Genomic DNA, 12,442 nt, shown 5'->3' on the forward strand with positions numbered 1-12,442 from the left:
GGTGGGTACGACAGCAAAGATGTGCGCTCTTTTAGGCAGGTTTTCGGATATTGCGCTGCTGCAGAGCGTGTTTAGGGTAACGAACAAGGTCTTGAGAGTTTGGTTTATTGGTGTTTTCTCTATTTTCTCTATTTGGTTCGCGTATAATTATAACAAAAAGGGCGATGATGATGGTGGTGCGGTTTGTGTGAGGTGGTGGGATGGTAACGTGGAACTCAGCAGGATGCGTACTTCCCCTGGCCACCTGCGGTGAAGAGCGCGGTAACGTCATAAATATTGCGTAACGCGGAGTGAATTTGCCTGACGATAGGAAAAGCATTTTATAATATAATGATTGGTTAAAGACGCAATTTTACTGTATTGAAGGATTACGGCACTGTACGGCAATCACGTCACGCTGTAATCATGCCGCGAACCGCAGGGCCCTGCATGACAGCTTCCTCCGGCTGTGCTGTTGCTCCCGCCGTACGGATCAAGGTACGGCAAAGGAAGGAACGGCAGGAAATTGCCACCCCCGGGTTATGGGCTTTCCCCCTGACCGCAAGTGCCGCAACACGACAAAGCTCGTACCCGTTGTACAACTGGCTGTTCGTATCACTCCAACGAATTTCTGTTAATGGTTTATTAGTATGGAACGTAAAACCCGGGTGCATGGCTAGATTCAGTTTTTTCAGGATGCCATACAGGGCAACAGATGACAAGGGTGTGGTGCAGGTGGTTATGAAGAGCGAAACTAACGAAAGTAGTTTGGAGTTATAACTAACTTGCGGATGAGGATGGTGTACGGCAATGCAGATGCCCGTGGGGTAGGCGCCGCCACCCCCCTGCCGGCGATTCCTACCGATGGCGAGTGGTCACTAGCACAGCAACGGCGTCCAAGGCGGCATGCCGGCGTCGTGGGGAACCATTCCGAAACCAGCCGTGACAGCGACAGCAGCAGCGCCGTGACCGTTACCAAAATGTACGGCATGGAAACAACTGACAACTTCGACAACGACGATGACGATTGCGACGATGACGATATGGAAGAGGCTGGCCTGCCTCGGCGGACATTCGGCGATGGCGCAAACGGCGTGTGCGGCACATCGAAGGCACTGGAGGTCGCACTGGAGTACGACGATCCGATGGGAATGTACGACAGGCGGATTCCCAAGGAGGTAGGCTTATAATTGGCACACATGTCTAAATCAGGACATTAACCTTTCCATGTTCGAGCTCATTTTTTCTACCTTGTAACATCCCCCTATGTATCTATCCGTCTGCCTCTTATCCGCCACAGCTCTGTGCCTCCATAGACGCTCCACATTCATACACCTCCTGATGGCTTTCCCATTCTCGAACGCCCATCGTACCCCATTATCGCCCATGCCTACCACTAACTTGCACTGTCCCAACCTGTCAACCCTGGCCTCCCCCCTCCCGTCCCCCTCCAGCAAAGCACACGCATCAGACACACGCCCCTCTCCCCCGCGTCCCCCGTTTTTCCCCCTCTTCCTCTCCCCGTCCCTCTCCCCGTCCCTCTCCCCTTCCCTCTCCCCCCTCCTGCCAGGTCTCCCTGGAGTGGCGGTCCCTGAGTTTGACCGTCGTGTCCCCTTCCTCCCCCGGGGGGTTGACCCCTGTGTTGCGGGATGTGGGGGCCAGGGCGCCTGCGGGGGCGGTGACTGCGCTGCTGGGCCCGTCGGGGGCGGGTGAGGGGGGGGAGCGGGTGAGGGGGGTTGAGGGGGGTGTGTGAGGGGGGGATGACTGGGGGTTGAGGGGAGCGGAAGGGAAGGGCGGGAATGAGAGGGAGAGGCAAGGAAGAAACCTCCAAGTGAAATCATCCAGCTCTGGGCGGCATGTGAAGAATTACTGATTACCGGCCCTGCGCGGTAGCATTTCCAAAGGCAACGTGACGCTATGCAATCGACTTCCGGATTACCACCACGGGTTGACAAGCCCTGCTGCTGACCTTTTATTGGATCATGTCGCATTTGACAAGTATCCCAGCCCCAATGCAACCCCGTACCCTGTTCGATTCCGTGTGGGGTCGCTCGCTCACCACGCCTAAATGTCGGCTGTAACAACCTTAAGTGTTGCATGCAATCCCCCTAAACCCGCCTTTGCAGGCAAGTCCACACTACTGGATCTTCTGGCTGTACGGGGAGCAGTGGCCGTACCCGAGGGACAACAACCACCTCAACCGCCACAACCGCCGCAACCACTAGCGCACTCCGGGGCCCTCCAACCCGGCTGCTCCGGTCAAGTGCTGGTCAACGGAGTCCCACGGGACAATAAGGCCTTCATGGCCATGTCGTCGTACGTACCGCAGGTAGACAACAAATTGTACGGCAAGGGCGGGAAGACCCAGACTTCCGTGCTGCTCTGCAAGATCAAGTTCCCTAACGACATGACGGTCGCGCAGTTACCAAGAAAAGAAGCCCCTTCCCCCACACGCACATACACACACACGCTCACCCCCCTCTTCCCCCCACTTCCCCCCCCCACTCCCCCCTTCAGTTCGACGCCTTCCTTCCCCAGCTGACGGTTCGCGAGGCGCTGCTGTTCACGGGTCGCCTGGTGCTACAGCCTCCTCAGTGCCAGCCGCGGGCTGTAGCGGACCGCTCAGTGGCGGTTGCTACAGCCCTGGGTTTGGCACCCAGCATGGACAGCCTCGTTGGGGGGGTGCTGCCCGGGGGGCTGCTGCTCAGAGGCCTCTCGGGGGGCGAGCGGAAGAGACTCAGTATTGGGCAGGGTAAGAAAGGGAAGGCTGGGGCGAGAAGAGCCGCTGTGGGAAGCTCTGTCTCCCCCTGCCTCCTATGACCCCGATCTGAGGTACACATAACGATCAAGTGTCTGAGTGACTGCCGAATACATGCCGGGGGGGGGCGGGGAACAATACCTGCCAATATCCACTACACTGCAGAAAGAAATTAGGAGAGCACATGCTTGTCACCGCGATCTAGCTTCGTATAGCAGTCGTACAGAACCAGCCTGAGAGGCTCCGATTGATGCGCTCCGTCGCACCTAGGCCAGCCAATACGGTGAGATCGGATTTTAGGATGTTTGAATCTTGAGTCGGTAGTCGGATATCTAACATTTGGATTTCGGCTAGCTAACCATCAACTTCCAACTCCCCCAACTGTCATTTGCCCTTCCTCCCACCGCCAAACCGTTCCCGCCAATCCACTCTGCCTTACCCCCGCCCCCTCCAGGCCTCATGTCCCGTCCCCGTGTTTTGCTTCTTGACGAGCCTACCAGCGGCCTGGACTCGTTCGCAGCCACCGTGGTGATGGGGCACGTGGCGGAGCTAGCCCGGGGCCGGGGCGGCAGGGGGGGGGTGACGGTCATCGCCTCGCTGCATCAACCCAGAGCGGCGATATGGGACATGGTCAACCAGGTGAGTGTGGTGGGGGGGTGGGGGTTGGGGGGGTATGGGGGAGCCATTTCGAAGTAGGGTTTTCCGCTCGCCTCGATCCTACTCCTCCCCCACCAAACCTACGACGTCCGCGTCTCACCCCCGCCAGGTCGTCGTACTCGGTCGTGGGCGGCTGCTGTACTGCGGTCCCCCCAGCGAGCTCCTCCCCTGGTTCTCAGGCCGCCTGGGCTACTGCTACCGACCGGAACATCACGGCCTCGTGTCGGACTGGGTCATGGATCTGGTAGCGATGACCACCAACGAAACGGTCAACGCAAACGGTAACTGCAACGGTAAAAACTACCATTGGTCTGGGCGTATGGATCCAGCAAAGGCAGCTGCTGCGGCTAATGCCATGGTGACTACGGTCACCGATAACTGCTTCTCCATTAGCACTGCAGCTAGGGCTAATAGTGGCAGCGACGGAGGTGCTAGTGACGCGGCCAGCGGCAGCGGCAGTAGCACTGTTTCCCAGGTGGGCGACAGCGGGCCAGAGGTCATCGCCACTCTGGCGGAGCTGAACGCCGCCGCCGATGCCTTCCGTACTGTCGTACTGGCGGCGCCGCCAGGTCCAGGCGTCAGTGCAGGTGTGCCCGACTATGCCAACATAAAGACGATGGAAGCATCAGCATCAGCAGTAGCACCAGCGAAGCCATCGCAATCAGTGGCAGTAGCAGTACCAACAGGCCCGGCGGTTAAGACCGTTGGCCCCAGGTCATCAGGCCCCACCACCGGCAGTAGCGGTCATTCGGGCCGGAGGCCCACCGTCGTGCGCTTCGCAGGCGACGTATCGGCTGATGACGACAGTGCAGTAGTGGTGGAGGAGGCATTGCACCCACCATCGCCGCCACCGTCACCGTCACGGCCCATGCGAGAGCTGCTGGCGGCGGCAGCAGGGCGCTGGGTACGGCAGTACCGCATGTTGGTGTGGCGGGAGTGGCTCATTGCCACTCGTAACCCAGCTGACGTGGCGGGACGAATGCTTACCTTCGTGTGGGTCGGCATGTTTTCTAACTTCCTCACGTACGGCTTGCGGGTGGGTCCGGTTACATTGTCGGCTTATCGTGTAGCGCTACCTCATGCATATATATGCATGCATACATACATAAGGTTTGCATTAGGTTTACATTTTACATGTAGGGTTTGGGCATGCGTTGTGTAAGCCGTAGGATGACACGCAACAAGGCCAATAAGGTCTGATATTCTCTTCCTGCTACATAAGAGCAGTTGGCAATATGCCGCAGAGAGTTTTAGTGAATATGGACCATGTCCAGGACGTCGTCAAGAAAGAAGAAAGCGAGCCGCTGCTGTCGCCGCCGTGTGGCTCTACCCTAGCAGCAAGGGCAGCAAGAGCAGTTAGGGCAATGACGAGGAAAGAATCCGCTGTACCTGAGAACGAGGAAAGAGAGATTTCGGGGGGAAGGGGGTGTTTCACGCAGCAGCAGCAGCAGCAGCAGCAGCAGCAGCAGCACAGCACACACCACTGTCTCCTGGGGTTGTGGGTGGGTGTGGACGGCGGGGTGGGGTGTGGAGATGGGTGCGGGCGTCGCCGCCATCCTGCCGGCTTCCGGCCTGTGCATGTTCCCAAACTCGCCGCCTAATCCAACACCAACACCAACCGCCTGGTGCCCGCCCGCTCAACCGCTCTCAGGATGACGCCACCAGCATCGCCATGCGCTCCATACTGCTGTTCTCTTTGGTGTTCTTCTTTCTGGTGATGCCCTTCGTGTTCATGAGCCTCTTCGCGGCAGGTGGGCGGGCAAAAGAAGGTGCTAAGCGTATTTTTCCTTTGCTTGCTATTTATAAAAAAAATTCAAATTAGCTTTGTTGCACTTCTGTTTCCTGCACTTCGCTTTTTTGCCCCTTGCATGCCAGACAAGCGATTCTTCCTGCTGGAGTCATCGGCTCGCGGTGGTGGTGGAGGGTTGTACGCGCCTTCCGCCTATTATGTCGCGAAAGTGACAGCCACGGCGCCGCTCAATATCGCGGTTGCGATGACTTTCGATTTAATCGGGTAACCATCCCGCGGCGGGTTGACCGCGTAACGACAAGTTGCAAAAAATCCATTTATTGGTCCAAAATAGCAATAGAATAGCTCGACAACGACACATCGTGACATGTCTTTTCCTGCAAATTGGCGTACGACACAATTTGAATTTGCTGAGCTGTCCATGGCTGAACAGTTCCTTGGTGCATATGATCTAACACACACAACGTGCACGAAGTGAACCGGCATCTCCTGACAGACATTCTTATCTCCACGCTACATAGGTACGGCATGCTGGGCATGCGGCACGATGTACGAGCTGTGGCACGCCATACGACATGTGCCGTACTCATGTCCCTCATCTCCCTCCACTGGGTTCAGGTACGACGGTTGCTGTGTATGGTGTATATCTGGATATGGGTGTCGTAGCCGTACGGAGTATGTATGATGATGTGTTCGGCCGGGCGAGACATCCACAGCAAGCTGGGAAACCAAACATCCACTTACATCGCCTTATTTTGGGTCTCATTACGTGTTGCAGACTGTATAGACCTCCTCAAAGCAGATGTGCTGCACAATGGGCTCCTTTAATACAGATATACATACCGCGTATCCGCATATGAGACGTATTTTTGCCTGCGCGATAAACTTACATACAATCGTATGAACACATGGTAAGCAACACTTCGCTCGCTCCCTGCCCATCCAAGCATCTGACCATCATCCCAAAGCAGTCAACGGAAAACATTGTCGTACATGATTGTCGTACGGATGCCGTACACTGACCACACCGCAGGCCGCAGTTGCGTTCTCTCCCAACCAAGATATTGCGTTCTGTGCCTCCGTCGCCTTCGCCGTGCTCAACATCTTGCTGAGTACCCAGTTCCTAGGCGCATGTGAGTGTGTTGGGTTTGGGCTTTGGGGGCTTGGAACAGTGGAGCATCTTATCGCCTGTGCCTGCATGGTGTGTGTGTGTGTGTGGAGCTCTGCAATCTTTATGCTTCGTGGGGGCCTACAATATATGGGTGCGCCTGCTCTGCGCGTGTGTATGTGTGCCTAGTTTGGCAAGTCAAGAACATCAAGAAGCTAAATCAAATGCAAATCGCTATTCGTTATTTCATGCGCTGCAATCAGACAAACGATCTTCGATCAGACAACAAACTGTACGTAACAAGAATTACCCGATTAGTGGCTGAGAGTTATTAGTGCAGAAAGTTATCAATAGCAACAGGATCCCAAAACACATACATGACACGCACAAGTTTCCGTTCCCTCCGGGGCTTTGGGGGGGTTGGGGGCTTCCAGCACTAGCTGCGGTTGCTTCCATCGAGCATCGATAAAACCGATGCACACGACATACGCACGCATGATATTCTTCTGCTCGCTCGCTCGCTCGCTAGCTAGCTCCTGTTGCGTGCTGAGTTTTTCCCCACAGCCCGTAAGCCCCCCGCTCCGGATAGTTGCCGCGTTTGCATGATGTGCGTATAATGCATGTTCTCGCTGTGTGTGTGTATTGAACCGGCATGCTAACCCTTCCCTTAACTGAATTATATGTATGGCGGCGTGGCGTGATGATTGTACATGCATAAATACTTTTCCCCCCCAACCCCCGCAGTCAAGATCTTCTTTCCCTGGCTCCGACACCTGTGCATAATTTCCGCGCTCGACCACACTTGGCGGGGCCTTATGTGGGCCGAGTTTCATAACCGTGCCTTCGAGTGCGGCCCCGCGGGCACCCAGGGTGCGATGGGCCTCGACGCACTTGGACTATACTCACAATTCCTGCCCATCAACTCCCGCTTTCGAGTGATAAGGTAGGTGACATTGGTACCTGTCTGTATGCATGTCCATCTGTCTATGCATGTATGTGCACGTACAACTGTACTGAAAGTGTGCATGTCACACCTACTGGAGTTTATGCGTTACCCCCCAAAGGTATAACCTGGCGGGCGGGGGGGGCCCATACGTACCTGGAGCCCTGATGTGGGGCTGAGCCCAAGGTCCAGCCGATTATGCTACATGCACGGCACCATGTGCATAAGGCAGGCACGGTTTTGGCCAAGTCGACCGGGCAGACACGAAACACGGCTGAAACACGAAACGCGGCGTGCTGTTGACAATAGTTACCTTACCTCTCATTTGCGTCAGTTTCCCGTCCGTCCGTCCGTCTGTTTGTTTGTTTGTTTGTTTGTCCGTCTGTCCGTCCTCGGGTTGCGTTTGAGAGCCTCCCTGGCACCCCCCGGAGGTGGCCCCTTGAGGGGTCTGCGTTAGCACACGTGTGTACACGTAGGCGAGTTGGTGAGGTCGCTACACAGCGTGTGAACGCCACTCTCCACTGTCATCACCCACCGCCCGACATACCTACATATATACATATATATATATACATCCTGCCTGCCTGCCTAGCTCCGCATCACCCACACATGGGGACGATATCCCACCCTAGACATGACCTATCTATGCACACACACCCTCGATCTACGCACCCACCACACCTCCCAACCTGACCTAATACTGCCATATTGTCATTCATTCATATATTCAGGTACGGCCTGAGCATGCCCAGCAGTGGACCTTGCATCGTCAACACCAACTCCCTGTTGTCGTACTTCGGTGTCAATGCGTCCACGGGTACGACAGTCGGCTACCTGTTTGCCTACCTAGCTGCGATACATTTGATCACGTACGTTGCCCTGCGCCGTGCGGTGATGTCGAAATGGAGACGGATGCAAGACGGATGCCCTTCTCGCAGCCTGCTGCTGCGGGTGTTGCTGCTGCTGCTGCTACCGACCCGAGTATTACTGCGGGTGGTGGTACCCGGGAAGAGGAAGGAGAAGAAGCGCCGGGCCCCCGCTGTGCCTTCAGAGGTCCCCACCGCGGGCGGGACAGCGGAAGCCTAAAAGTAATATACCGATGTTACGGTTTGTTAGATGATTTGGAAATCATTGGCCAATGGGCTGTATGGGCTGTATGTATGTCTGTATGCATGTGAGTCATCGCTCCATGTGTAACATGTGCGTATGTATGTATGTATGTGTGTGTTTTACAACCCAGTTGCGTTATTATTGCAGTAGCTGGCCTCGCTGGAAAGGCCCCTCTCGATATGCTTGCTGGTCGAGCGCTTTGCGCGTATTTGTAGGTAGGTGACATGTGTGTGCCGTACTGAGTACCGGCTGCTGTAGTTATTACCAAGAGAGGTGTAACAAGTATCCACAGGAGCCCGCGGCCCAAGAGCCTAGGAGCCACGCAAGTTAGGACAGGTAAGGGACATAGTAAATAAATAAAATATGTAGTTGTAGCTGCCGCGCCGGCTGCAGCCCCACCGGGGGGGTTGCTGTTTGTGGGTGCTGCTGCTGATCAGGAGGACCCCTCTGGGCCCTCCTTAGGCCCTGCTGCGCTAGGCTGGCTGGACAAGAGGGCGAAGGTCGTTGCGGTAGTAGTGTTAGTGGTGGGATGATTATTGTACTCCTTATAGATTTGGGGCGTGATGATGGCGGCAAGGTGCATGATGCGCGTGATTGAAACGAAGCTGGTTTGGGTCGGGCTTGCGATTATTGCTCGCTGCGTCTTGATTGAGAAGTATCTGTGCTCGTGGGGATGGCTCGTTGGCGTATGTGTGCAAGTAGGGGTGATTTCATATTGCTGGGAGTTGTTTGGCATTTTGCAGTTTCTCCTTTTCTCTGCTGTTCCGCTGCTTGCTGACATGTGGCAGAAGCAGCAGCTGCCAAATTGTTTTTTTTTGGTTGCAGCAGGCTGCTGCGGCTATTTTCGAATGAAGGTGCAGGAACAAGCACGGCTGTGCGCAGTAGCGCAGAAAGAAGCTGCACTGGGCTGTTGCTGCGTGATTTTTTGGGCGGGGCCTCAGCGTCAGAGGCCCTTACCCTGTAGATTTGCCCCGCCGTGAGGCTGTGTGGCCGTGAGGCCGTGTTTAACAACCAAACATGACATTTGTGCGCAATATCAAAAGCCGTTAAAGTTCCATATTGTGTGGCATTTCGCCTGTTGCTGACAAAATTCGCATAAACAAGCTGCGAGGTTAAGGTCACATCAACGTTTTCCCTCCCCCCCCTCCCGGAGTGCCTATGCCCCGGAGTGGAAGTTGGCTAACGAACTACGGCGAGGCCAGGAACACCAATTGAGTTAATTATTGCTTTTCTTTATAGCTTAAATTTTGCACAAACCGGTCATACTTTGGTAGATGGAAACTGCGACTGCCGGACAGAGGTCACACATTTACATAATGCCAAATGAACGGACTACAGAAACTGCATAGCCAAAGAAAAGTTATTGCTTTAACTAGTTTAGCAAAGAGCTTCACGCGCGGGCACCTCCGACTTCGACCTGGCCGATGATAATGACAGGACTTCTCGCTTTGTACCCATCCAAAAGCACTGAAACGCATAGGATTGTTGTGGAAGCTAGCACATGCAAGACATTGCGTGGTCGACGTTAAGGGGGCGCATGATGCCCCGGCAGCGCTTTCTGGGCCTCCAGGAGCCCCAAAACGGATTGTCTAGGATCGATCCATTGCAGATAGATCGTAGGCGCTGGTCTGACGGTCATAGAGCACATAGCAGCTGGATGGCTTTCGGGCTCACGGGCCTACACGTTTGCCATTGAGAGCCATGAGTGAATTATGATTACCGTGGACCCATAGGCCGACCCCCAATGGTCCCCCCCTGTAAGCCCCGCTTGAGGTCTTGGCACACCTATCCTGGCTCGTGATGTGCGCGGCGGCAGCCGGGGAAATCCCCCTCTACTGAACCATGCCTGAAGGCCCCGCCTGTTTTCTCTTCAGCCCTCGGACGACGGGCCTGTGCACTGCAGTTCTACTCCTGCCACCCGCGGAATGGGGTGATGTCGCCCCACCGACAACCAGCCCCATGTAGGGACCCAAAGTTGCACAAACCCAAAAAATCCGTTACAGCGTGTCTTGGGCCTTTCTCCGCCAGGAGGTCCCCAGCCTGGGTCCGCATGTCCTTTGTTTCATTGCAGCCGCCATGAGCCTACTCCTTGTTTCCAACCGCCACATCCCACATACATTGTTCCGCTGGCACCGGTGTTGTGTCCGTGTCAGGCAGCAGTGCCCGTCGTCCTCATGCCTCCGCTTCAATCGGCATGCTCACCACCCTCCCACCGGATCCAATTAAGATTTTAGTAAAGCCCGCCCGTCCAATCCGCTGTGGACGTATCACCTACGCCCCCGTCCGTGCCCACACCTTCACTCGGAGACATTGCCGACACTGGCAACATTGCTGATCCCGTCACCACTACACCTCGATCCTGAGATCCACTGCCGTAACCCGGGACCTGCTGTGCGTGGTGCACCCCTTCCAGGGTTTCGCCCACCAAACAAGAGCGCCCCACTCGTCACCCCGCCATGTAGCTGGTAGCTGCAGTCCATGCCTCCACCGGTCATGAACGGGTCACCGTGATACTAGCTTATGCCGTATACACCAGCGGCCGTGAATACGCTGCTGGCCCCACCATCCGCCTTGTATTCATCTCCGTATTCCACTGCCTGTCGATCATGTAGCTGTCCCAGGCCATGCATGTCACTGGTCGTGAAACCCCCATGGCCACCGTAGTAGCTACCCGACTGGTCCCCACCGTATCCCCTCCCGTACAAGCCCCACCCGGGGCCCGCACTGCTGCACTGCGCCGCCAGGCTGGTCGTCGCTGCTGCCGCTGCCGCAGCGGTGACGGGCGCACCGTGATAGCCAGCGGCCACCGCCACTACCGCAGCCGCCACCGCATCGTCATAACCACCCGACTGGTCCCCGGGACTCTTTGTGGGAGGATGATGAAAGGAACAGGACGGCAGGAGTTGAACCTGCTTGCTCCAGGCGGAGTACCGCCGAGCGCCCCGATTAGAATACGTCCCTGTGTGTATATCAATTGGTGGTGCACCCATCCATCTCCGCCGGTCACCCGACAGCCCTGGTTTGCCCCGCACCAACAGCACGCCTCCCGGGTTCCCATGGCCGGCAGTCTGAAAGCCATCCAGCTGCTATGTGCTCTATGACCGTCAGACCAGCGCCTACGATCTATCTGCAATGGATCGATCCTAGACAATCCGTTTTGGGGCTCCTGGAGGCCCAGAAAGCGCTGCCGGGGCATCATGCGCCCCCTTAACGTCGACCACGCAATGTCTTGCATGTGCTAGCTTCCACAACAATCCTATGCGTTTCAGTGCTTTTGGATGGGTACAAAGCGAGAAGTCCTGTCATCATCATCGGCCAGGTCGAAGTCGGAGGTGCCCGCGCGTGAAGCTCTTTGCTAAACTAGTTAAAGCAATAACTTTTCTTTAGCTATGCAGTTTCTGTAGTCCGTTCATTTGGCATTATGTAAATGTGTGACCTCTGTCCGGCAGTCGCAGTTTCCATCTACCAAAGTATGACCGGTTTGTGCAAAATTTAAGCTATAAAGAAAAGCAATAATTAACTCAATTGGTGTTCCTGAAAACTAAGCAGCGAATACAGAGCGATCACCTCGTTATACGTTACATAGGTCTGGGATTAGAGCGAGGATAAAAGGCAAGACCCTGCCATAAATACAAAGTGTATCTCGGAAATCCGCTCCAGAACCAGTACAGGTATCCCGCCAAACTACGATATGCAGGAGTTCTGGACGAGATATCAACACTCCCCCGCGGACAGAACTCTGGCACACCCCAGAAGAAAACTCAACGAACTCCCATGCACTCTCGGAATTTCGAAAACTTGACCAAAGCCAACGGCTTCGTCAGCACATCTGCAACCATATCGTGAGAAGGGCAATACTGGAACGATACACTACCCGAACTCTCCTTTTCTCGAACAAAGTGGTGGATCACGTCTATGTGCTTTGACCGCTCTGACGTGATGGGGTTGCGGATCAGGGCTATAGCACCTTGACTATCGTCCTTGATCTCAACGGCCCGTACCTCGTAGCCCAAATCCCTCATCAACTTACGCAACCAAACTGCCTCCCGCGTTGCTGACGCAGCAGCCATGACTCGGCTTCAACCGACGATGCAGCGACAGTAGGTTGTAGCCTGCTCTCCAACTTATGGCGCCCCC

The 12,442-nt window shown here is 55.4% G+C and overlaps 1 protein-coding gene across 1 annotated transcript; it reads left to right on the top strand.

The window, feature by feature from the left end:
• Positions 1-2,679: 2,679 nt before the first annotated feature.
• VOLCADRAFT_37874 (uncharacterized protein) lies at positions 2,680-3,572 on the top strand (the record flags this gene model as incomplete). The annotated part of the gene is made up of 3 exons (XM_002950523.1): positions 2,680-2,731; positions 3,192-3,376; positions 3,504-3,572. Coding segments are annotated over 3 exons (306 nt in total), but the record flags the coding sequence as incomplete, so codon positions are not given.
• Positions 3,573-12,442: the final 8,870 nt, after the last annotated feature.

This window comes from Volvox carteri (genome assembly GCF_000143455.1).
Source record: "Volvox carteri f. nagariensis unplaced genomic scaffold VOLCAscaffold_19, whole genome shotgun sequence".
Lineage (NCBI taxonomy): Eukaryota > Viridiplantae > Chlorophyta > Chlorophyceae > Chlamydomonadales > Volvocaceae > Volvox > Volvox carteri.